General features: G+C 40.1%; 1 protein-coding gene across 11 annotated transcripts in view; it reads left to right on the top strand.

Annotated features, from left to right (window-relative positions):
* The window catches only part of PDE8B (phosphodiesterase 8B), a 379,854-nt gene that overhangs the window by 103,117 nt on the left and 251,063 nt on the right, over positions 1–25,674 (top strand). For 2 of the 11 annotated variants that reach the window (XM_060009269.2, XM_060009268.2), the window contains one exon: positions 15,221–15,301. The exons of 6 other annotated variants lie outside the window; for them this stretch is intronic. In XM_060009269.2, the coding sequence (XP_059865252.1) occupies positions 15,221–15,301 (81 nt within the window). Of the gene's footprint in view, positions 1–15,220; positions 15,302–22,791; positions 23,434–25,674 lie in introns of those variants that run through there. 3 more of the 11 variants (XM_060009267.2, XM_060009265.2, XM_060009266.1) reach the window with 2 other exon arrangements.

The raw sequence follows: 25,674 nt of genomic DNA, 5'->3' as shown, positions 1-25,674 counted from the left end.
GGCAGTATGTGCTAGGGAGAAAGAGCACCAGGGTGAAGGTAAAGCCAGAAAGGACTCCCTGAGGTGGGGTGGGGAATGTTGGTTTATTCACTAGGGAGGTCAGAGAAGGCCTCCCTGGAAAGGTAACATTTGAGCCGAGACCCGAAGGAAATGGGGAGTGAGCTGCGTGGATAGTGAGGAAATGCATTCCAAGCAGGAGAAATAGCAGGTGCAAAGGCCCTGAGGGAGCATCCACATGTTCAAGGTACAGCAAGGAGGCCAGTGTGGCAGGTAGAAGCTGAGGTCAGAGAGGTCACAGAGGGTCAGGCCTCTGAGGGCCTTGTCCTGTGCTGTAAAGGCTCTGAGCCAGGTGGGAGCGATGGAGCCTGACTTAAGCTGTAGGAGGATCATGCTGGCTGCTGTATTGAGAATAGGCTGAGGGGAGCCAGGGTGAAGCCTTGGTCCAAATAAAGGTCCACCTCCACTTGGAAGCCTTTCCTCATAACCAACCTTTGAGGGCCCCTAAGATAGTTTTAAAGGAGAAAGGTGGATCATAGTTTGTTAGCTGAAAAATATCACTCTAAATAAATGACCCTAATCCGTGGACAGATGAGAACTGATGGAATCATTGGTTGCAGAAATGTATCAGATAAATGGGATGGTAGAGAGAAAAAGAGAAGCCCACCACCCATGGATTTGGTGCCATGGCCAAGTGAGTCACAACCAAAAGCCAAGAGAAAGCAAGTCTTTCACTGATACATGACCTGACACACACCTGGGTGTGACAGAGGTGCTCTTGTGAGCTTCCTTTCACTTGGTCCCAACGATATCAGTTGTTTCAATGACTGCTTTCACAGGTCTGAAAATCCCACCATCACTTTGGGTCTAACATATGCATCAGCTGTCTGATCTGTTGGCCAAGGCCTTCTACAGAATTAAAACAACTGCTGGCCTCTCGATACATATTCCAGAAAAATTTCAATCAGCTAAAGGCAAAATAGGCTCAAGAATAACATGATTAGTAAGGATTGGTGAGTTTATTTTCTTGTGCTCGATACTCAGGTATATTTCTCATACCATAGGCTGAGTGGTTTAAACAACAGATGTTTATTTTCTCACAACTCTGAAGGCTAGAAGTCCAAGACCAACGTGCCATCAGGGTTAGTTTCTGGGAGGCTTCTCTGCATGGCTTGTAGATGGCTGCCTTCTTGCTGTATCTTTTTTTTTTTTTAATTTATTTATTTAACTTATTTTTTTATTTTTGTCTGCGTTGGGTCTTCGTTGCAGCACGCGGGCTTTCTCTAGTTACGGTGCTTCTCATTGCGGTGGTTTCTCTTGTTGTGGAGCACAGGCTCTAGGTGCACAGGCTTCAGCAGTTGTGGCTCTCAGGTTCTAGAGCACAGGCTCAGTAGTTGTGGCTCATGGGCTTAGTTGCTCCTCAGCATGTGGGATCTTCCTGGACCAGGGTTTGAACCTGTGTCCCCTGCATTGGCAGGCGGATTCTTAACCACTGCGCCACCAGGGAAGCCCTTGCTATGTCTTTATAGGGCCTTTTCTCTGTGTGCTCACGGAGAGCTCTATGGTGTCTCTTCTTCTTCTGAGGGCACCAGTCCTATCAGATTAGGGCCCCACCCTTATAACCTCATTAATCTTAATTACCTCCTTAAAAGCTCTATCTCCAAGTATAGTCATTGAGGGTTAAGACTTCAACCTTTGAATTTTGGGGGGCACACTTCAGTCTATAACATCAGGCAAATGTTGCAAGTTTTTTAAAAAAATAAATATATACCTTTGAAGTGTACAGCTTGCTGGTTTGGGCAAAGTATGCAATCACAGAATATGCCCATGAATCGTTACCACAGTCTAGATATAGAGCAGTTCTGTCATCCCATCCCTTGTGCTCCTGCCCAGTCAGTTCTCAACGCCACCATAGACCTCAAGTAGTCACTTGTCTTCTTTTTATTCCAGTAGACTAGATTTATCTTTTTTAGAGTTTAATATCAAGAAAATCATACATTAGCCTTTTGTGTCTGTCTTCTTTCACCCAGTGTAATGATTTTGAGATTTGTCCATATTACTGTGTATATCAATTAGTTTGTCACATTTTATCATTGAGTTGTATTCTGTTTTATGGATGTACTACAATTTATTTACTCACCTGGTAATGAACATTTGGGTTATTTCCAGTTTGGAGCTATTATTTTAAGCGCTGCTCTAGACAAGCCTCTGGGCGTATATTTTCATTTCTCTTGGGTGAGTGCCTAGAATTGAAATCTCATGGTTGTAAGGTAAGTGTATGTTTAATAAGAAACTGTCAGACTGTTTACCTTCCCAACAGCAATGTATGAGAGTTCCAATTGTTCCACATCCTTGTTGTCACTTGGTATTGTCAGCCTCTTCCATTTTTAGCTATTTCAGAGGATGTATCTCATTGTGGCTTTATTTGCATTCCACTAATGACTAATAATGATGCTGAGCATTTTTTTTCACGTGCTTACTGGCTATTTTAATGTCTTGTATTGTGAAGTGTCTGTTCCAAACTTTTTGCCCAATTTTTAATTGAGTTGTCTTTTGGTTATTGATTGTAAGAATTCTTTATATATTCTGGATACATCTTTGAATATATAGTTCTTCCAGTCTGTGGCTTGCCTTTTTATTTTCTTAAAATTATCTTCAAAGGAGCACACTTTTACACTTTTGTTGAATTCCAGTTTATCAAGTTTTTTTTCTTTTATGGGTTATGCATTTTACATTCTTTCTAAGTAATCTTTGCCTCCCTGAAGTTCATAAAGATTTTCTCCTGTGTTTAGGTTTAGCTTCTTTAGTTCTATGACCTATTTCTAGTTAATATTTGTGTTTGGTGTAAGGTAAGGGATGAGGGTTGCTTGTTTGTGTTTTGTTTTTGTATATGGATATCCAGTCATTCCACCACCATTTGTTGAAAAGGTTGTATTTTCTCCATTGAAGTGTCTTGACACTTCCATTGCAAATTAATTGACTCTCATAACCTGAGTCTGTATGTGGACACTATCCTTATGACAATACCACTCTGTCTTGATTACTATAGCTTTATATTAAATCTCAAAATCAAGTATTGTTTATCTTCCAACTTTGTTCTTTTTCAGAATTCATTTGGCTATTTTGGGTCTTTTGCATTTCTACATAAATTTTAGAATCACCTTGACAGTTTCTAACAACAACAACAACAACAACAACAAAACCTGCTGGGGTTTTGATTAGAATTGTATTGAATCTATTGATCAATTGAGAGAGAATTGACATCTCAGCAATATAAAGTCTTCTGATACAAGAATATTATACGTATCTGTTTATTAAGGACTTCTTAATTTCTCTCAGCAGTGTTTTATAGCTTTCAATGTGGAGATCTAGAGAGAAACTTTTATACTTTTTAATATCATTGTAAATAGTATTTTAAATTTCAATTTCCAATTGTTCATTGTTAGTATATAGAATACAATTGATTTTTGATTGTTGACCTGTATCTTGTAATTTTGCTAAATTCACTTGTTAGTTCTAGTAGCTTTTTCTGTAGAGTCTTTAGGATTTTTTATGTGCACAACTATGTTGTCTGTGAATAAATAAAGTTTTACTTCTTCCTTTCCAATCTGAGTATTTTTATTTCTTTTTTATCTCTTTATTGTGCTGGATAAGGCCTCCAGTATAGATTTGGTGATAGTGCACATCTGTGCCTTGTTCCTGATCCTCTGTTCCTCATTTCACTTTTAAGTAGGATGATTGCCGTCAGTTTTTCATAGATTTTTTTTTAATCAGATTGAAAAATTTCCTTTCTACACATGATTTATTGAGAGTTCTTATTCATGAATACGTAGCAAATTGTCAAATGCTTTTCCTACATCTATTGAGATGATGGTATGTTTTTTCTTTTATTCTATTAAAGTAGTGAATTATATTGATTGATTTTTTTTATTGTGGTAAATGCACATAACATAATATTCACCATTTAAACCATTTTAAAGTATACAATTCAGTGCTGTTAAGTATGTTTACAATGTTGTGCAACCACCTCTACTCTCTAGGTCCAGAACATTTTGCTCTCTCTAAAAGGAAAGCCCATGCCCATTAGGCAGTCACTCCCCATTCACATCTTCCTCCAGCCCCTGGCAACCACTAATCTGCTTTCTGTCTCTGGATATTTCATATAAATAGAAAAATAGTATGTGGTCCTTGTGTTTGACTTCTTTTACTTAGCATAATGTCGTCAGGGTTCATCCATGTTGTAGTATGTATCCGCACTTCATTTTTTTATGGCTGAATAATATTCGATTGTATAGATATACCACATTTTGTTTAATCATTCATCTGTTGATGAATATTTGGGTTGTTTCCACCTTTTGGCTATTGTGACTAGTGCTGCTATCAACATTCATGAAAAGGTTTTTGAACATCTGCTGTCAATTCTTTGGGATGTATACCTAGGAGTAGAATTTCTGAGTCATATGGTAACTCTGTTTAACTTTTTGAGGAATTGCCAAACTGTTTCCATAGCAGTTTCACCATTTTACATTCCCACCAGCAACAATGTATAAGGGTTCCAGTTTCTCCACATCATTACTAACACTTGTTATTTTTCTTTTTAAAAAAGTTTTAGCTATCCTAGTTCGTATGAAGTGACACCTTATTGTGGTTTTGAATTGCATTTCCCTAATACGCTTGTTGGCCATTTGTATGTCTTCTTTGGATAAATTTCTATTCAAGTCCTTTGCCCCCTTTTCCATTGCGTTGTTTGTCTTTATGTAGTTGAGTTGTAGAGTTCTTTATATATTCTGGATCGTTAACCCTAATTAGGTATATGATTTTCAAATAGTTTCTCCCATTCTGTGGAGTGTCTTTTCACTTCCTTGATAGTGTCCTTTGATGTACAAAAGTTTTTAATTTTGATGAAGTCCAATTTATCAGTTTTTCTTTTGTTGCTTGTACTTTTGGTATTGTATTTTAAAAACCTTTGCCAAATCCAAGATCATGAAGATTTGTCTCTATGCTTTCTTCTAAGATAATTTTAGCTTTTAAATTTGTCTGTGATGCATTTTCAGTTTTTATATATGGTGTGAGGAAAGAGTCCAACTTCATTCTTTTGCACACTGATTGACTTTTGAATGTGAAACTAACTTTGCATTCCTGGCATAAATACAACTTAGTCATGGTATACTAGTTTTTAAAATATATTGCTGGATTTAATTTGCTAAATTTTGTTAGGGTTTTTGCATCTATGTTCAGGGATATATTTGCAATCTTTTTTTCTTATAATGTCTATGTTTCTATTTTTTAATTTTTTTTGCTTTGGTATCTGGATAATTCAAGCCATATAATATGAATTATGAAGGGCTTCCTATTGCTCAATTTTATGAAACTGTTTGTGTAATGTTGGTATTATTTATTCCTTGTGAGTTTTATAGGCTTTACCAGAGAATGTTTCTGAGACTGGAGTTTTCTTTGTAAGCAAATTTTAAACACAAATTCAGTTCCTTTAGGGAAATTTAGATTTAAAAATAATTTTTCTTGAGTGAGTTTTGGTTCTTTGAGTATTTATAGGAATATGTCCATTTTATCTAAATTATTAATTTATTCACATAAATTTGTTTGCAATATTCTCTTCTTACCCTTTTAATGCCTATAAGGTGACTGATGTCAATAACTGGTGTTGTCTGTCTTTTTTTATTGGCCAATCTTGCTAGAAGTTTATTAATTTTGTTGATCTTTCTAAAAACCAGCTTTTTTATACATTGAGTTTGTCTATTGTTTGTCACCTACATGTTAATTTCTGCTTTTATATTTATTATGTCCTTCTTTCTTCTAAGTTTAGATCTAATTTGCTCTTTCTTTTTTCCTAGACTCTTAAGTGGAATCTTAGCTCACTGGATTTGGACCCTTCTTCTAACAAAAGCTTTTAAAGCATATATTTCCCTTTAAGTACCACTTTAGCTGCATCTACAAGGTTCAATTTCTTTTCATTTTTATTCAGTTCAAATATTTTCTAATTTCCCTTGTGCTTATTCGACTTATGGGTTACTTAGAAGTATGTTGTTTAATTTCCAAATATATCTGGATTTTTCAGATAATTTTGTTATTGAGTTCTACTTTAAATCCACTGTGATCAGAGAACATTCTGTGTATGAGTTCAATATTTTAAATATATTGAGACTTTTTTATGGATTAGCCTATAGTATATCTTGGTGAATGTTACATGTGTACCTTAAAAAAATGTGCATTCTGCTCTTACTGAGTAGTGAGATAAATATAAATTATGCCAAGTTGACTAATGGTATTTTTATATACTTACTGATTCTTTTTCTATTTGTTATATCAGTTTCTGCAAGAGGAAGTTTCCAAGTATAATTGTGGATTTGTTTATTCCTCTTTTCAGTTTTATCAGTTTTTGATTAATGTATATTGGAGCTCTGTTATTGAGTGCTTTCATATTTAGGATTGTTATGTCTTCTGGATGAACTGACCCCTTTATCATAATGAAATGCCCTTTGTATTCCTGAGTATAGCTTGTTCTGAAATCTACTTTATGTGATATCATTATAGACACTCCAGCTTTCTTATATTTAGTATTTGCATGGTATGTCTTATTCTATCCTATTACTTTTAACTAATCTGTGTCTTTATATTTAAAGTAGATTTTTTAAGATAATATATACTTGGTTTAATTATTGTGCTTGGATCATTTACATTTAATGTAATTAGTAATCACAATAATTTAATTAAAATATCTCTATGGTATGATATAAGGCTATCACATTAATATTTGTTTTCAATTTTTTCATCTGCTCTTTCTTTTCCCCTCTTTCTCTGCATTCTTTTGTGTTGAGTAATTTTAATGATTTTATTTCATATTAGTTACTTCTTTGTTTCTTTTCTTAGTAATTGCTCTTAGATTTATAGTATATACTTTTAAAGTTATCATAATGTACTTTCAAATAATATTATGCTCCTTAGTGTTTAATTCAAGAATCCTACAGTATACTTCCATGTACTCCCTCCCATTCTTTGTGCTAGTTTTGCATTTTACTCCTACATATTTTATAAATACCACAATGTATTGCTATTATTTTTGCTATAAAGTTAATTATCTTTTAAAAGCAATAAAAATTTTTAAAAAGTATTTTATATTTACCCTCATATTTACAGACATTCCTTGGAGATATTGTGGGTTTGGTTCCAGACCACTGCAATAAAGCGAATATTGCAATAACACGAATCACATGAATTGTTTTGTTTCCCAGTGCCTATAAAATTTCTGTTTACACTATACTGTAGTCTAGTAAGTGTGCAATAGCACTATGTCTGAAAACAATGTACATACATTAATTTAAAAATATTTTGTTGCTAAAAATTGCTAACCATCAGATGAGCCTACAGTGAGTTGTACACTGATCACAGATCAGCATAACAAATATAATAAGAATGAAAACATTTGAAATATTGCTAAAATTACTAAATTGTGACACAGAGACACAAAATGAGCAAACTGGAAAATTGGCACTGGTAGATTTGCTTGTTGCAGGGTAGCTAGAAACCTTCAATTTGTAAAAATTCACTATCTGCAAAGTGCAGTAAAGCAAAGCACAATAAAACAAAGGGTGCCTGTATCATTTTAATGATACTCATTTATTTGTGTGTATTCAACTTTCTAACTGGTCTCATTTTCCTTCTGCTTAAAGAACTTTAAAAACTTTTCTTGTAATGCATAATTGCTGGTGATGAATTCTCTCAATTGTTGTTTGTCTGAAAAAGTCTTCATTTACCTTCATTTTTTTGAATATTTTTTCTGCACAAATTGACAGTTTCTTCTTTTTTTTAAATATCTTTATTGGAGTATAATTGCTTTACAAGACTGTGTTAGTTTCTGCTTTATAACAAAGTGAATCAGTTATACATATACATATGTCCCCATATCTCTTCCCTCTTGCATCTCCCTCCCTCCCACCCTCCCAATCCCACCCCTCTAGGTGGTCACAAAGCACCAAGCTGATCTCCCTGTGCTATGCAGCTGCTTCCCACTAGCTATCTATTTTACATTTGGTAGTGTATATATGTCCATGCCACTCTCTCACTTTGTCCCAACTTACCTTCCCCCGCCCCATATCCTCAAGTTCATTCTCTAGTAGGTCTGTGTCTTTATTCACGTCTTGCCCCTAGGTTCTTCATGACCTTTTTTTTTTTTTAAGATTCCATATATATGTGTTAGCATACAGTATTTGTTTTTCTCTTTCTGACTTACTTCACTCTGTATGACAGACTCTAGGTCCATCCACCTCACTACAAGTAGCTCAATTTCGTTTCTTTTTATGGCTGAGTAATATTCCATTGTATATATGTGCCACATCTTCTTTATCCATTCATCTGTTGATGGACACTTAGGTTGCTTCTGTGTCCTGGCAATTGAAAATAGAGCTGCAATGAACATTTTGGTACATGACCCTTTTTGAATTATAGTTTTCTAAGGGTATATGTGCAGTAGTGGGATTGCTGGGTCGTATGGTAGTTCTATTTTTAGTTTTTTAAGGCACCTCCATACTGTTCTCCATAGTGGCTGTATCAATTTACATTCCCACCAACAATACAAGAGGGTTTCCTTTTCTCCACACCCTCTCCAGCATTTATTGTTTGTAGATTTTTTGATGATGGCCATTCTGACTGGTGTGAGGTGATACCTCATGGCAGTTTTGATTTGCATTTCTCTAATGATTAGTGATGTTGAGCACCCTCTCATGTGTTTGTTGGCAATCTGTATATCTTCTTTGGAGAAATGTCTATTTAGGTCTTCTGCCCATTTTTGGATTGGGTTGTTTGTTTTTTTGATATTGAGCTGCATGAGCTGCTTGTAAATTTTGGAGATTAATCCTTTGTCAGTTGCTTCATTTGCAAATATTTTCTTCCATTCTGAGGGTTGTCTTTTTGTCTTGTTTATAGTTTCCTTTGCTGTGCGAAAGCTTTTAAGTTTCATTAGGTCCTACTTGTTTATTTTTGTTTTTATTTCCATTTCTCTAAGAGGTGGGTCAAAAAGGATCTTTCTGTGATTTATGTCATAGAGTGTTCTGCCTATGTTTTCCTCTAAGAGTTTGATACTGTCTGGCCTTACATTTAGGTCTTTAATCCATTTTGAGTTTATTTTTGTGTATGGTGTTAGGAAGTGTTCTAATTTCATTCTTTTACATGTAGCTGTCCAGTTTTCCCAACACCACTTATTGAAGAGGTTGTCTTTTCTCCACTGTATATTCTTGCCTCTTTATTAAAGATAAGGTGACCATATGTGCGTGGGTTTATCTCTGGGCTTTCTATCCTTTTCCATTGATCTATATTTCTGTTTTTGTGCCCGTGCCATACTGTCTTGATTGCTGTAGCTTTGTAGTATAGTCTGAGTCCAGGAGGCTGATTCCTCCAGCTCCATTTATCTTTCTCAACATTGCTTTGGCTGTTTGGGGTCCTTTGTGTTTGCATACAAATTGTGAAATTTTTTGTTCTAGTTCTGTGAAAAATGCCAGTGGTAGTTTGATAGGGATTGCATTGAATCTGTAGATTGCTTTGAGTAGTATAGTCATTTTCACAATGTTGATTCTTCCAATCCAAGAACATGGTATATCTCTCCATCTATTTGTATCATCTTAATTTCTTTCATCAATGTCTTATAATTTTCTGTATACAGGTCTTTTGTCTCCTTAGGTAGGTTTATTCCTAGATATTTTATTCTTTTTGTTACAATGGTAAATGGGAGTGTTTTCTTAATTTCACTTTCAGATTTTTCATCATTAGTGTATAGGAATGCAAGAGATTTCTGTGCATTAATTTTGTATCCTGCTACTTTACCAAATTCATTGATTAGCTCTAGTAGTTTTCTGGTAGCATCTTTAGGATTCTCTATGTATAGTATCATGTCATCTGCAAACAGTGACAGCTTTACTTCTTCTTTTCTGATTTAGATTCCTTTTATTTCTTTTTCTTCTCTGATTGCTGTGGCTAAAAATTCCAAAGCTGTGTTGAATAATGGTGGTGAGAGTGGGCAACCTTATCTTGTTCCTGATCTTAGTGGAAATGGTTTCAGTTTTTCACCATTGAGGACGATGTTGGTTGTGGGCTTGTCATATATGGCCTTTATTATGTTGAGGAAAGTTCCCTCTATGCCTACTTTCTGGAGGATTTTTATCATAAATGGGTGTCGAATTTTGTTGAACGCTTTCTCTGCATGTATTGAGATGATCATATGGTTTTTATCCTTCAATTTGTTAATATGGTTTATCACATTGATCGATTTGCGTATATTGAAGGATTCTTGCAATCCTGGGATTAACCCCACTTGATTGTGGTGTATGATCCTTTTAATGTGCTATTGGATTCTGTTTGCTAGTATTTTGTTGAGGATTTTTGCATCTGTGTTCATCAGTGATATTGGCCTATAGTTTTCTTTTTGTGACATCCTTGTCTGGTTTTGGTATCAGGGTGATGGTGGCCTCGTAGAATGAGTTTGGGAATGTTCCTCCCTCTGCTATATTTTGGAAGAGTTTGAGAAGGATAGGTTTTGGCTCTTTTCATAGAATTCACCTGTGAAGCCATGTGGTCTGGGGCTTTTGTTCGTTGGAAGATTTTTAATCACAGTTTCAATTTCAGTGCTTGTGTTTGGTCTGTTCATATTTTCTCTTTCTTCCTGGTTCAATCTCGGAAGGTTGTGCATTTCTAAGAAGTTGTCCATTTCTTCCAGGTTGACAGTTTCTTCTTTCAGCACTTTGAAATATCCCTCCGTATTCTTCTGGATTTTTTAGTTTCTAATGAGAAGTCTTTCATTCTTATCTTTTTTCCTCTGTATTTATTATGCCCCTTTTCTCTGGCTTTTAAATTTTTTCTTTTTATCAGTTTTTCCAGAATTATATTATATTGTGTCTTGGTATAGTTTTCTTTTGGTTTATTCTGCTTGAGGTTTGTTGAATTTCTTATATTTGTTGAGCCACCAAGGCTCTTTTAGTTTTCTTTTAGCTTTCTCTCTCTCTTTGCTTTAATTTGAATAGTTTTGATTAGCATGTTTTCCTGTTCACCAGTCTTTTCTACTACAGTTTCTAATATGCTCTTAGTCCTATCTAGTGACTATTTGATATCATAACTTGTATTTTTCATTTTTAGAACTTGATTCCTTTTTAAAATCTCTTCTTTTAAAAAAATTATCTTCTTACAATGCTTATGTTTTCCTTTCAATAATTGGACAATAGTTATAGTGGCTCTTTTAATGTTCTTATCTGTAAATTCCAATATTTCTCTTATTTCTGTTTCCATTTGCTGGTCTTATGGTTATTGGCCATATTTCCTACTTAGCATACCTAGTAATTTCAATTGTGTGTTAGACATTTTGAATGTTACATTGTTGAGTGTTTAGATTTTGTTTTCTTTAAAGAATGTTGGATTTTGTTTTGGCAGACAATTAAGTTAATTTTGGTTCAGTTTGACCCTTTAAAGAATTGTTTTTAAAATTTTAAATGTATATCTGGAGTAGTCTTTTCCAAGCATTCTTTAAACTTATTCTTAAAGCACGCCTCACTGGATTTTCCAGTAAATTTTTGAGTGATCAGCAAGGACTTTCTATGCTGGCTGGTGAGAACTTGGATGGCTTCCAGTTCTTCGTGAGCTCTGAATTGTTCAGCTTACAGCTTTCCAGTCACTCTCTTCCTGGTCTGTGGAATTTTACCCTACTCATGCTTGTCTGAGTATTTAGTAAACTTTCAAGTATCCCTCAGTACTCTTTGTATATATAGTTTCCTTTTTCTGAAACTCTGTCTCATAAATTCCATCTGCAAAAGCCTCTCCAAACTCTGATTTCTGTTACCTCAAGTCAGTGACACCACTGGACTCTGGCTGGGACTCCTTCCCTGCCCCAAGGTATGGAATGTGTCTCCAGGATAAAAGGTAAGGTAATATTGTATACCTCATCTGTTTTCTTTCTCTCAGGAATGACAGTCCTGAGCTACCTATTGTCCAATATCTGAAAATAATTGTTTCGTATATGTTATCTGTTTTTTTAGTTGTTAATGGAAGAAGGGTAAATTTGGTCCCTGTATCTTCATCACAGCCAGAAGTAAGTCCATGCTACAAATATTTATTCATGATCCTACACAAAAGGTTGCCATCTTTTTTTTTTAAGGTTGCCATCTTGAATGCAATTCTATTTGAAGATATACTCTGATATTTTGTGTTCTTTTTTATTCATTCTTCTATAATTTAAAATATAAACAATGGATATTGCAAAGAAATTTGGAAGAACTGCACTACATTGTTTATAATTGTGAAATTGTCTGTCTCACAATGGCTTCTATGCCTATTTTCCTTTTCCCACACATCCACTCCGAATAGAGCTCATATGACTTTCTGATACAGTATTTAGGCTCTGAAATGACTCTCAGACCTTTCTCAGGGGAAATGTCTAAGCACCTGATAGCTGGAGTTCTAATAATGGCCATTCATGTCTTGCTTCCTACATTTCCTAGGAATAGAGGTTATTTGAAGTTGCGGCATCTCTAACTCATTATTATGTATGTTTTATACTTGTACATACAGGAGAACATATTAAAAGTACAATTACTGTGGAAATTTATGCCATCTGAATTATAATAAGCTATGAATTTCTTACAAAACTTTCTGCAGTTTAGTGCTTAAAATGTCTTATAAATGTATAGACACTGTGGCTGGGCTGTATGTCTCTCAAGTGTTAAGAAAGGGAAAATCTTAAATCCTGGCTTGATTCCTTAATTTAACAACACGAGACAATTCTCATACTATATTTCTCCTAATGCGTCGTTTTCATTTCTAAAATCTAGGATTGTTTTTTCCTTTTGAAGTTGATGTTTTTGTTGGTGATTTCAAAAAAATCCCCCATTAAGAAGGATCTGAATCTCATCTTTTAGATCTCAGTGAGAAATACAGTACATATTGCCTAAGCCATATATATACACACACACACACACACACACACACACACACACACACACACACATATATTTAAGGGCTATGTAAGATTTTTATAACTTATAAAATTTTATGACTCCGTGCTCAACAGAAAGCAAGTAATTATTTAGCCATGCTGGGTGGGACTTCAGGTTAATGGTAAACAGAAAGGAGATGTTGAAAGATTTCATATCCAAAGGTAGAAGAAGAGAAGTATACAGAGATACATCATACATGCAGAAATTGTGTACAGAGACAAAACATGTAAAGTACAACACTTACATAGTAAGCCACCTCCTAAGTAGTAGCCATTGGTATTATTGTTATTCAGCCAGTGTTCTGAAACTAATTTTATTTGCTTTGTGTAGTTACACTGGCTTGAATTCACACTATCTTCCTCCTCCTATTCCCTAGGACACTGCTTTCCAGAACTTTACTTATTGTTCCTAAAAGTTAGTGAACGCTTGTCTTCCTAGGCTTCAGCACTGTATATCAAGAAAAAGAAAACCAGGTATTCTACTGGAAATTTATATAGCTCTGCTGGTGTGCATTTAAACATAAAGTTTACTTCTGTAAGCTCCCCTGCCCCCCGCCCATGCCACAGCAAGCTGCCATGTCTTGAGAACCTGTCCTAAGAAGTCCCTGGCTTGGAGGGGCATCACTGAAACCCACAAATTTACAGTTGTTATAAATTGCCAGATGATAGTGCTTTGTTACATTGCTTTGTAAAATTAAACATTCGGGTTTATGCACAGGTTATTTTATGCTTCAGAAAATAAAACATCACAGGTAAAGGGTTTTTTTTTTGGTCGTTGTTTTTGTTTTGTAATATTGTTATTTTATGTATAGCTGTGGTTTTCAAAGTGTGACCTGGCATCAGGAGCATCTGCATCATCTGGGAACTAGTTACAAATAAAAATTCTCAGACCCTGCCCTCTGTTTCAGGCAATTTTGATGTATGCTAAAGTTTGACAGCCGCTGGTGTGGCGAACCCTGGAAAGGCTCCTATGGCAGACTTAATTTATTGTAAGCCACATCATATGAGGTATGAAGAAGTAATCAGTCATACCCCCAGCTACTGTTGCCTAGGAGATGTTTAATGGTGTAACACGGGAAGTGCCACGCTGCTGAGCAAATGTCAGACTCCGAGAAGGAAGAGCCTTTCTGCCAAAATCCCTTCTAGAACACCTCCTTTCACAGCCCTAGCAGCCTAAGGGAGAGGATTAAGACATCAGAATCACGGAAGGTGCTAACGTAGGGCCCTTGGGCTGATCTGCAGCCTTGAGGCACCTTTAGCTAGTTAAGAGGGAAAATCCCAGGGCTCAAAAGCTGTCCTCGAAGCAGAAGTATCAAAAGACTGAATTTAACAATCTGGACATGAAGCAAGAAACTCATATCCCTGTGTAGACCAGACTGTAGGGAAACCCAAGGACGTCTTGGCAAAGAGACTGTATTCTTAGCTGCACTGGGAAAGGAGGGCCATGACCTTGTTAGTGTGGAGGACCTAGAAGCTGACATGCCTTCTCACTGTGTGCTGATATGGCCTTTTCTCTGTGTGCGGGCCTGGAGAGAGAGAAAAAGCGCTCTGGTGTCGCTTCCTCTTCTTATAAGGATATGGGTTCTATTGGATTAGGGCCTCACCCTTATGACCTCATTTTACTGTAATTACCTCCCTAATGGCCCTATCTCCAAATCCAGAACAGTCCCTATTATCCCATGCCTGGATTATTATAGCGCCTTACTGATCCTCATTCCAGACTCCCTTCACCAGTCCTTCTTGTATATGCAACCAGATTCACCTCAGTAAATTCGCACTTTTAAGGTACAGTCTTACTGAAAAAACCTCAGTGATTCCCAATGACTAGAATTTTGCCAAACTCCTTACTCTGGCATTTGGTTCCCTGGTAGGTCCGAGCCTACCTTGTCAGCCAAAATAATGCTATACTCTTCGCCCACACCACACACCTTTTGAATAACCTACTTCATTGTTCTTCAAGCATTCAGTTTGTGTGCCCACCTCTGGGCCTTTGCTCACATTATTCTCTCTGGAATGGCCTCTTTTCCACTTATTCAAATACCGCCCTTTCTTCCAAGTGCCACACTCCTCAGTGACATCTTCTGCATCACTCCACCCACAGTGATCTTTCTCTCTGCGCTTGGGTTATTTTTCCAAAGCAAGTGTTAACACACTTCTCTGCGTGTGTGTCTGTGTTCCTGATAGAACTGTCTGAGAGTGGGTACTGAGGATGTTCCTTCTTTGCGTCCCTCTCAGGACCTGGCACAGTGGTGGGTGCTCAGTCTTCTTATTGCGTGGATTGGTGGATGGATAGATGACAAGACCGATACTCCTTTGGTAAGGTTTTTTGAGAATCTTAAATGTCATCTCCTCTGAGAAAACATCCATAACCTACCCCCTCTCTATCACATCAATGTACTTTGAATCCCTGTACAAGCTTCACCACTACCAGAGAATTGTAGTGTGTGTTTGTCCTTCCAATCCCCCCATCGTATTCTAACTCTATAGAAGAGACTGTTTCTGTCTTGTTTCCCAGTGCCTAGTTAGTGTCTGATACATGGTAGCCCCTCAGTTAATATTTGATGGAATGAATGAGTGAATGAATGACATTAGCGTCACATAGTGTAATGGAATCTTTTAGAGCTTAGCAAAGTGTGTGTACACATAGAGGAGGACCTGCTTAAAATCCTGAACCTTTTTTTATTTTATTAGCCATGAAGCATTGAGGAAATGTCACACTAATTTAGAAGCAAATGTGCTTTGCTTTATATATTATATAGCTTAAGTCAAATCAGAGTGAATTAATAATTTAAACCTTGACTGAATACCCCCCCCCAAATTATAGTGCTGTAGAAAAGTATTCATTGAAGCCATGCAGTCTACTATTTTTTTTAGAAAGCCAATGTTTAACCATTTGGCAAACACAAACTTATTTTGCAAGACAAGAATTTGTTTCTAAATCTAGATTTTTACATGGGGAGTTTCCTTAAGGGTGGTAGGACCTACATTGACTTCCACTACATACAGGAGAATTTTCAGTCTTCCATTTTCTGTCTTCTTTCTTCCCCTTCCAACCTTACCATCCCCACCTCAGGAGACACTGTCTCGTTATCTCATCTGCTCACTGTCTTCTGGATCCACCAAGGTAAATTCTGCCTCTGTGCCTTTGCTCATGCTCTTTCCCTTGCTTGAAAAGTCCTCAAACACTGGTTGAGGTCCAACTGACATGTCCCCTTCTCCAGCAAGCCTTCCCCAATTGTCATAACTACTAAAAAGAATTGCCGGTACTGCTCGGTTTTGCTCTTATGCCTTGAGTGTCAGCTCATGTATTATGCTCTGTCACTTCTTGTGTGTAAGTCTCATCTCCCTGATTGCTCTAGAAGCTCCTTTGGAGTAAGGCTGTACCTCGTGCTTCATTTGTATATTCTTTTATGCCTGATGCTCTTGTGAAATGTATTCACAAGATTTTTGGAAATGAATATTTCATTTTTCATAGCCTCTATGTGAGTCCAGGAGAATTCTGAAGATGAGTAACAAGAAGACTCTGGAGGCCCCTCTCCAGGGCTGATGCAGCCTGCCGCTGCGCCCCCCCAGGCCCCCCGCCATGGTGTTCTTGTTAATGGTCAGATCACTTTTGAGTACATGGATTCAGGGCCCAGTGTTCAGTGGATTCCATGTTTGGTGACGTTAACCTAAAAAAGTCAGATGTTGGCTGAATCACCTTCCTGCATCTCTTTTTGCACATTCTACAACTGGCTTGGGAAAACTATCCTGTGGGCCAAACCTTCTCCTAAATTTCACTTGGTCTGTGGTAAAAGGTCCAAAAAATGATACATTTACAGTTAAACATACAACTTACAACTTATTTTTATTTCCTTAAAAGAGCTGTAAATCCACTTGGTAGGAATATTTCACCATGAAAATGGTTCCCATGTCTTTTTTTGACTCTCACTTTCTTTTAGCCTCTGTACCTTTGTGTCTCTGTGCCTCTGGTTTTGTATTTCCTTTGTAAATGACAGAGAAATTTGTAAAAGACAGAAAAATTATTTCTGTCTCCATTTATGTCTGATCCTTTTCCTTCTTTAATTTTTTCCATCTTCTACCTTCTGTCTGAAAGAAAAAAAATCAGTGGGAGTCCATAAAAGAAAATATAGTTAGCTAGGGAGTTCCCTGGTGGTCCAGTCGTTGACTCCACGCTCCCAATGCAGGGGGCCCGGGTTCCATCCCTGGTCAGGGAACTAGATCCTGCATGCATGCCACAACTAAGAGCCCACATGACGTAACTAATTGTCCCCCACACAGCAACGAAGATCCTGTGTGCCGCAACTATGATCTGGTACAGCCAAATAAATAAATAATAAATATTTTAAAAAATACTTAGCTAAAATATTTTTGAGGAGAGAATTAAGAAACATGATGCTCATTCATGTACATTATTGGTGTATTTGGTGAAATAGTTTTTTTTTAATTAATTAATTAATCAATTTATTCATTTATTTATTTATTTATTTTTGGCTGTGTTGGGTCTTTGTTGCCGTGCGCGGGCTTTCTCTAGTTGCGGCGAGCAGGGGCTAGTCTTTGTTGTGGTGCGTGGGCTTCTCACTGCGGTGGCTTCTCTTCTTGCGGAGCACGGGCTCTAGGTGCGCGGGCTTCAGTAGTTGTGGCATGTGGGCTCAGTACTTGTGGTTCGCGGGCTCTAGAGCGCAGGTTCAGTAGCTGTGGTGCACGGGCTTAGTTGCTCCGCGACATGTGGGATCTCCCCACACCAGGCCTTGAACCCGTGTCCCCTGCATTGGCAGGCAGATTCTTAACCACTGCGCCACCAGGGAAGTCCCAGTAAAATAGTTTTTCACAAAAAGAAATTTGTCGTTCTTCAACTTCTTATCTATATCACTTTACATTCACTTATGAACCTCAACAGATAGACATGCATTTCCCATAGTTGTAATCAAGCTACATATACTATATATAAATATTTAATCCATACACATTTCAATAGCGGTATTCTGACTGCTAGTGTAATTTGTTGAGCTATTCCCTAAGTGTTTGGTTTAGATTATCTCCATTTTCATTATTGTAAATAGTGTTGCAACATCTTTGTATAAGTTATTGTTTTATTCTTTTGACTTTTTCTGATGTATATTGCCAAAAAGAGGATTATCAGGTCAAGGCAGTCACGGTTTTAAAAACCAAAAACATAGAACATAACCCTCTACTCAATAAAGAAAAAGCCCAAACCCCTTCCATTTTGAGGTATAACAGTTAAGAGAAGAGAAAGACAGAAAAGGAAGCAATGAGAAAAAATCATTCATTCATTCAACAAATATTTCAGCATGTACTGTATGCCAGGCACTAGGAATTTGGTCCATCAGTGAATAGGAAACCAAAAAATCCCTGCCGTAGTGAAGGCTACTCTCTAGTGGGGGAAGATAGAAAATGAACATAATAATAAATGAGCTAATTATATAATAAATTGGAAAGTGATAAGTGCTATGGAATAAGAAAAACAGAGCTGGGGGTGGAAATCAGGAGTGGTGGGGGGACAGTGGAGGGATAAATAAGAGTTACTCAGATGCTCAGAAGGCAGCATCTGAGTGAGGAAGGTAGCCCTGTCCTTTTTGACAGCATAATTGGCAGAGGGAAGGGTTCCTGGCTAATATTGTTAGGTGTCTTAGGGAAAGAGCAAAGAGGTCAATGTGGCTGGAGAAGAGAGAGTGCTGGTGAGAGGGGAGAGAGCTGAGAAAGGCCGGGCAGGGGCCATGTCAGGTAGGATTTTGTAGGCTCTTGTAAGGACTTCAGCTTCTATTCTAGTCCCCCAAAGGAGGCTGTGGAGAGGCTGCACTGGACTCACCTTCTTTGGACCTGCCCTTGACGCCGGCCTCCAAGTCTCTGGGATGGGATCAGGAAGCTGCTGTGTTTCTGGCCAATTCCTCAGGGTGATTCTGATGAGCAGTTAGGTTGAGGACTACTCTTTCAGGTCAAAAATTCCACTGTTCTAAATTTAAAATAATTTAATAAAAGAAAGGAAAAAATTCACAGCATCCCCAAATGTTGGTGATTTAGAGACGTTGAAGATGATGTAGGAAATTGAGGCCCAGAGGTTAAGTGACTTCCTGGAGGTTACACAGCTACAAGAAGCAGCACAAGGTTCAAGTTCGCCCTTCTCACAGAGTTCAGTGAACCTTCCACTGTGCCAGGCTACCTAATAAACTGTATCGTTTCACTTATCAGGTGGTTAGACTTCCAGTAAGCTCCACCATTAGGAATAAAGTTTGAATACAGAGTTCTGTAAGATTGATTGGTTGATTAAATGTTTGATTACCTAAAGATTAATCTGAAAGCTGCAATTGTTTTAACCTTTATGGTTAAGAATCACTCAAAATGGATTAGTCACATTTTATTCTTCTTTAGAGGAATTCTGAAAGGGTTATACCAATTTAGAATGGGAAGGGACCTTAATTGTTCAGGGTCTTGCAGTGCTTCTGGGTCATAATTCTGAAATCAGCTCTTGTTTGACATCAGTATAAAACATACAAGCCGTTCAGCTGACCCTGGACATTTCTGAGGTTTAGAAGAAATTTCTGATTTACTTTGCTGTTTGATTTCTTTCTTGGACATTGGCTGTAGCTAAATTTTCTTAACTCAAATTTTTTTATAATGTTGGTTTTTCTGGCCTTATTCTGTAACTTGAGCCTAAATTTTATCTGCAGTGTCTGAACTTGTAGACTTCGCGGTTATTGTGGAATGCACTGAAATTGTGACATGGGAATTGGTCCAGAAATCACTTACAGGAGCAAGAACTCAGGCCTCAGAGCTTAGCTAGGGAACGATTTCAGTTAAACCATTTTTCCTCCGCTTGCACGCTTCTGCATGTTTCAGTGACCAGATTTGTGCCAGCGATGGGGGCAGGTTACACATTCCCACTGAGAACACTTGGTGGAGATTATAGGGATACATTATTTTTTTCCTTTCACTAAGCCAGAATTGGCAGTGGAAGCTAGGTCTGAGAAAGATACTGAAGCTATTGGCTGCTCTGGGAATGGGAGGAAGAATTTATAGCTAGTGCATTTCCCCCATTCCCTCTTCTGCTCCTGCAAAAACTCATATTCAGTGAAAGGCTCCGGTCCCAACCCAATAAGTAATGGTCAGTTAACATACTAAAGCAGCTCAGTCCTGTTCAATAGCCACCTAGGGGTTATTTACTTCTCTCAAGTCTTAATCTTTTTTTTTTTTTAATTTTGCTTCTAATTTTTTTTTTTTTTTTCCTAAATTTGCTTCTGGGTGACTTGTCCCTTCATGACTCAGCTCCTAATGTTCTCCACCAGAAGATTGGTTGTAATTTCTGTTTTATCATAATCTTCTTGCCTTCAAAGCCTCAGTGAGTGACTGGCCCTTTTCTCTTCTCTGGGAGCTTTCGTCATAGTAACCACATTCCTAGAGAAAACTCTGAAGAAGTAGACATATGGTCTGAGAATTAGCATGGCTCTAGATGTCAAAAAAGGCTGACATTGACTGGTAGCTCTGTGAAGGATAATGACTGAAATGGGAGTATATGAGAGAATCATAGAGAAACTTTAGGAACCAGTAACTCCTGACCTAACATTGCATCAGGGAGACTAGTGCTTTTGTAATTTAACTAATGATGTTTGCCCAGATTCTGAATGGTCCCTTGGAAGTAGAGCAGATGTCAGCCATCAGGCTTAGGCCTATTTCAAATGGACGACTGTCCCTATATCTCAGTCTTGACCATTTAATGTGGTATTCTTACAGGCATGGATAGGGACAAGGGAGCATGGAAGGGAACTGTGGTGGAAGCCACGATGCCAGGAAAGAAGGACTTATTCCTTCAGCTGGAGGAGTGCTGCCAGCAGATCACCCTCTGCGCAGCTGTCAGTCTCATAAGGGAATCGCCTCGGCTGGAGAGAGCCACCTGGCCCAAGGCTACTGTGGTGGCCTGCAAGTAACTGCTGATCCACGTAAGAGTATAAAGGCCTATCCTGGACCCAATTCAGGACAGCTCTGATGCATCATCCCGTTTCAGAATTTTCCCTGCAGGGTTGCCTGAGGCTTTTAGTGAGGCTGTATTCTAGCTCAGTTTCTCCCTGCTCAATCTCCACTGCCCCCTCCTACTTCCCTCCCTCCCTCCTTTCCTTCCAGATGTTGATTAGGGTCCTAGAGTATTTACTCATAAACCTTATGCCTGCTAAACACCATTTCAGGGTCTGCTTCTTGGGAAACCCAACCTGCACAGAAATTTTATGAGCAATTTGCCTGTCCATTAGAAAATATAGACTTTCTCTGCATTAACTAGAGATACACTTTTTCATGTCATCAAATATATATATTTTTAAAGAGACCAAAAGTTGGAAAGTTCTAGGGTTAAACTGGGAAGAGAAACAGAAGTAGAAGACTTAGGTTAGCTTAGGTTAGTTAGACTAGGTTAGGTTAGTTCTTTCTCCTCTGTGTATCTGAATTTGAGATTTGCTTCTCTAGGAAGGTTAGAAGCTGTAAGATAAAGTCTTGATCCAGTCATTCCCAAATTTGATGTTAGGGGGAGAGAAAGGGAGGGAGGAACCAAAAAAATTATTTTAAATGGGATACTTCTTTGTGCTTTGCATCAGGACTCTGTTCTTGCCTTTAACCTTATAAGCAACTCTACTGTTGAGTCTTTCCTTGGACTATCCATGCGATGCTGTGGCAGCAGGCAGGATCCACTCAAAAAACCAATGAATAAATGAGCAGTGGTGCCTCGAAGCGCTAACCCAGATTGCACAGCGGAGACGATGATAAGCAGCCTTCTTCTGAAGGTATTCTTGCTCCCCTCGTGTGAAGCTGTGTAGCCTCACTCAGGGGAGTGAGGGGAGGCAGTTTTGACAGCCCAGCCTGGGGTGTCAGGCAGAGCAGTGGACAACGGGAGGCTGGATGGAGTAGAAGCCAGGGTGAAAATTTAGTGACACCCAAGGAAGGGGTGAAAACTCTGGAGGAGAAATCCAAGAACCACGCGAACAGCTTCTTTCTGTTCTTTCTTTGGATCTTAGAATTTGTGTGTTCAAGTGCTTGGTCCTCTGCAGGGCCTCTCGTCCCTTGGCTTGACCTCCAGATGATGAGTAGACATGGAATGGACTTCGTTTGAAGACTGGGTCGCCCGCCATCCAGCTCAGCCTTCAGAGTGCGTGGGGAAGCGGGGGACTATGGAGGCATGAATTCTCTCCTCAATGCTCTGAGTGTACTGGGAGGCGAGCAAGTCAGATGGGTGGGCATGGTCTGGAGGGTCCCTACAGGGCATCGTGGTGTTTTACTGGGATGTTGCAAGTGTTCGTGAAAGGCCAGAAGCTTGTTGCGGGGCTCCCCAGGCTACACCGCCTTTCGGGGCCGGCCCGGGGTGTGTGCCGTGAGGGGAAGAGGGGCTGGGGAACCGGGGGTCGGCCCCGGGACGGGTGCAGGAGGGATGAGGCCTCTGGACAGCGGAGGAGGGGAGGGCGCCGAGGCGTGGTGCACGCTGCCGCGCCCTGGGGCCCCGGGGGCCGAGCCGGGCGGCGGGCACTCTCTGCTCAGCCCTGGAGAGCGCGGGGAGCGGCGGGCGGGGCCGAGGGGCGCAGCGGGGCCCGAGTGGCGGCGGCTGCGGAGTGAGGGCGCCGCAGAGGAAGGCGGGCGGGAGGGAAGGAAGGAGGGAGGGAGACGCGCGCGCGGACCGAAAGTAGGGAAAGAGGTTCAGGCGGGCGGGCGGGCGGTGCTCTGGCCCAGGGGCCGCGGGAGCCCGGCGAGGTCGAGCTGGGCGGCGGCGCGGGCCGAGGGCGGAGGGGAGGGCGGAGGCGCAGCGAGCTCGTTTGGGGCGCCGCGGCGGGGAGGGTGGCGGCCACCCGTGCGCGCGGGGCGCTGTGTGTGCGCGCTCTCCCGCTCGGGGAGGAAGATGGCCCAGAAGGGAAAGTTGGGGTGACGCGCGCAGCCCCAGGAGGCTCGGCGAGGGGTGCCGCGGCGAGCCCGACGGAGCGGCGGCCAGACAGGCCGGGGGGCGAGCGGTCCGGGCGCCGCCGCCAAGGCGCCCGCCCCCTCACTGCAGGTGGCCGCCGCGGCGCTGGGGCCCGGCGGCCGGGGGAGCGGGCGGGCGCTCGAGGGACCCCGGCCGAGGGATGGGCTGCGCCCCCAGCATCCACGTCTCGCAGAGCGGCGTGATCTACTGCCGGGACTCGGACGAGTCCAACTCGCCCCGCCAGACCACCAGCGTGTCGCAGGGCCCCGCGGCCCCACTGCACGGCCTCTTCGTCCAGACCGACGCCGCCGACGCCATCCCCCCGAGCCGCGCGTCCTGGCCCCCCGGTGCCGCCCGCGGCCGCAGGGCCCGCGGTGAGCTGGGCAGCGGCAGCAGCGCGGGCTCCACGGCCCCCGCGGCGACCACCTGCAGGGGCCGGAGTCGCCACTGCTGCAGCAGCGCGGAGGCCGAGACCCAGACCAGCTACACCAGCGTCAAGGTAAACGCCGGGCTCCGGCCCGGGCTGGAAGGGGGCCGCCTGCCCCGTCCGGCGGGTAGGGGGCTCCGGCGGAGTTGAGTGGCCGTGACGTGGTTGGTTTGGGGAGGTTGTCACTAAGGAGGAGTTTACTTTTCATTTATGGGGGTGATGAGGGCCCAGGAAATATGAGCATTAAAGACCCCTGGAGGGGTCCAGGGCGCTGGTTCTGGGGCACCGGGTGGAGAAGGGAAGCAGGTGGGCTGGCCCGTTTCTCACTGAGGTGGAGAAGGCTGGGCTGGGTCAACTCAGGAGGAGGGGTGGGCATCATCGAGAGCGTTCGGTGGCGAGTCCCATTGAATGAAATTTGAGCTCCGGGTTGGATTTGCGTGGCTCGTAGGTGAATGGTGCAGACTCGGTGCAACGGTACTATAGTGCCCTCGTGTTCAGGTTTTTACCTGGAGACACCAGCCAGGTTGCATGAAGTCTCAGCCACAGGGACCGAGTGTGGGATTTGTGAATGAATGAGGGTGTTTCTGTTTTCCGGAGGGATGGAGGAAGAGGACCTGAGCGGAACCTGTTGTTTATCACTTCTTTGGGTTGGCTGCGTCTTGGACATAATTGAGAGAATCGGGTCGTGAGTGAGGAGGGTCGGCTGAGCTACAGTGAGGGGAAGTGGTTTCCGTGCAGTGTAGCTGTCTTAAGATGATTCATTCTGCACATACATCTCATCTTTCAGGAGAGTGGAATTTTGAGGAACTAGAAAAAATTAAGTGATTAAAGCAGTCACTACTTATTTCTTAATGCCAGAAGAAAAATGATTATTTTAATAGTGCCTTCCTGTGTGTTCTCAAAATACTATTAAATCCAAGAGGTTTTTCACTGTGTAAATATGGCCACTGGGCCTTTTATCCTTATATAGCAAACAGGACAATGGCACATCCCACAGTACAGAGGAAAAGAAGTATGTCTCTATGACTGTTAATGTGAGGTAGAATCACAGTTTTTACATGGTCAGTAAATTACCAGGAATCGTTCCATTGATTATTTGGTAAAGGCACGATTGTATAGTTAATACTTGAAAAGTTATTCAGCAACTGGAGGCGGCTAGTGTGAGGAGGCTCCTAGTCTTCATTGGATAAAGTCAGCTCTCAGTGGAGGGGTTAAGAGAAGGATGACATGTGCTTACCTCAGTCTGGAAGAGCAAAAGTTTCTTTTAGTGAGCTTACTTTAACAGCATCTGATTTTGTAACATGAAGCTTAACTGATGTTTACTTATAGTTGTAGAGTTTCTCTGGTAATAATCATGTAATATAATATGATAATGTACTCATTATAATACAAATACCATTTATTGAGCACCTACTATGTACCAGGTGTAAGCTTTCTCTTCTAGCTTTTGAATGTTAACTGTGTATTGATAGAATAACCAAGAACTAGAGACCTGGACTCATGACAGTACAACCTACTAATTGAACATTTGTTATAAAGGTATGTGCTGAACACTTTCTTTTGTTAAGCTTCCCCTCCCTCCCACCCCCACCAGTTCACATAAAGTTACCACTAGGAGTAATTTCAGGGGATTAAAATGTTATATTTGGTGAAATAATTAAATTGGAATTTTATCAATAAAGACTATCCTTTGCCTTCTTGTTGAAAAGGAAATTTGCAAACATGAAGCAGTAGTTCAGAATGGTGACAACTTATGAACTCTGTGATACTCTTTTTAGTTTGCTTAAGAGAAATTGTGTATTTTTGCCTTTCAGAGTAGCAAGAATCCCAATTTAGTACCTGGCACCTCTAGCTACTCCATGTTTGTTCAGTGAAAGAAAGAATAATGAATGAACTCATTCTCTATGTTTTAGTACTTCTCTCAAGAGGCTACTTAGAGACCAAATGAAATAAAAACTGGAGGGAAAATAAGTCCCAATTATTAGCAGCTAGTATGAAGTTGTATAAATATCATTGCTACTTGGCTGAAGTGTTAAAAGGCTTGACCTGGGTACGAATTTAACGTACTTTGCTTTATCAACCAGATTTCCAAATAAGAGCTTATTTCATTCCAACCCACTGCTGGAAATGTTGGACTAAAACTGCTGGTTCAGTTTATTCAACACTAATTTGCATGTGTAGAGCTCAGAAACTATAGATTTGAGACCAGAATTCTTATTTATACAAACCACACAGAATTATTATCACAGAATTATTTTAATACATTTAATAGTATCCTTTTAGGACGTGTGACTCAGTGTTATAGTATCTTTT

Source organism: Delphinus delphis, chromosome 3 (genome assembly GCF_949987515.2).
Source record: "Delphinus delphis chromosome 3, mDelDel1.2, whole genome shotgun sequence".
Taxonomy (NCBI): Eukaryota; Metazoa; Chordata; class Mammalia; order Artiodactyla; family Delphinidae; genus Delphinus; species Delphinus delphis.
This window is presented reverse-complemented; position numbering and strand designations above follow the sequence as displayed.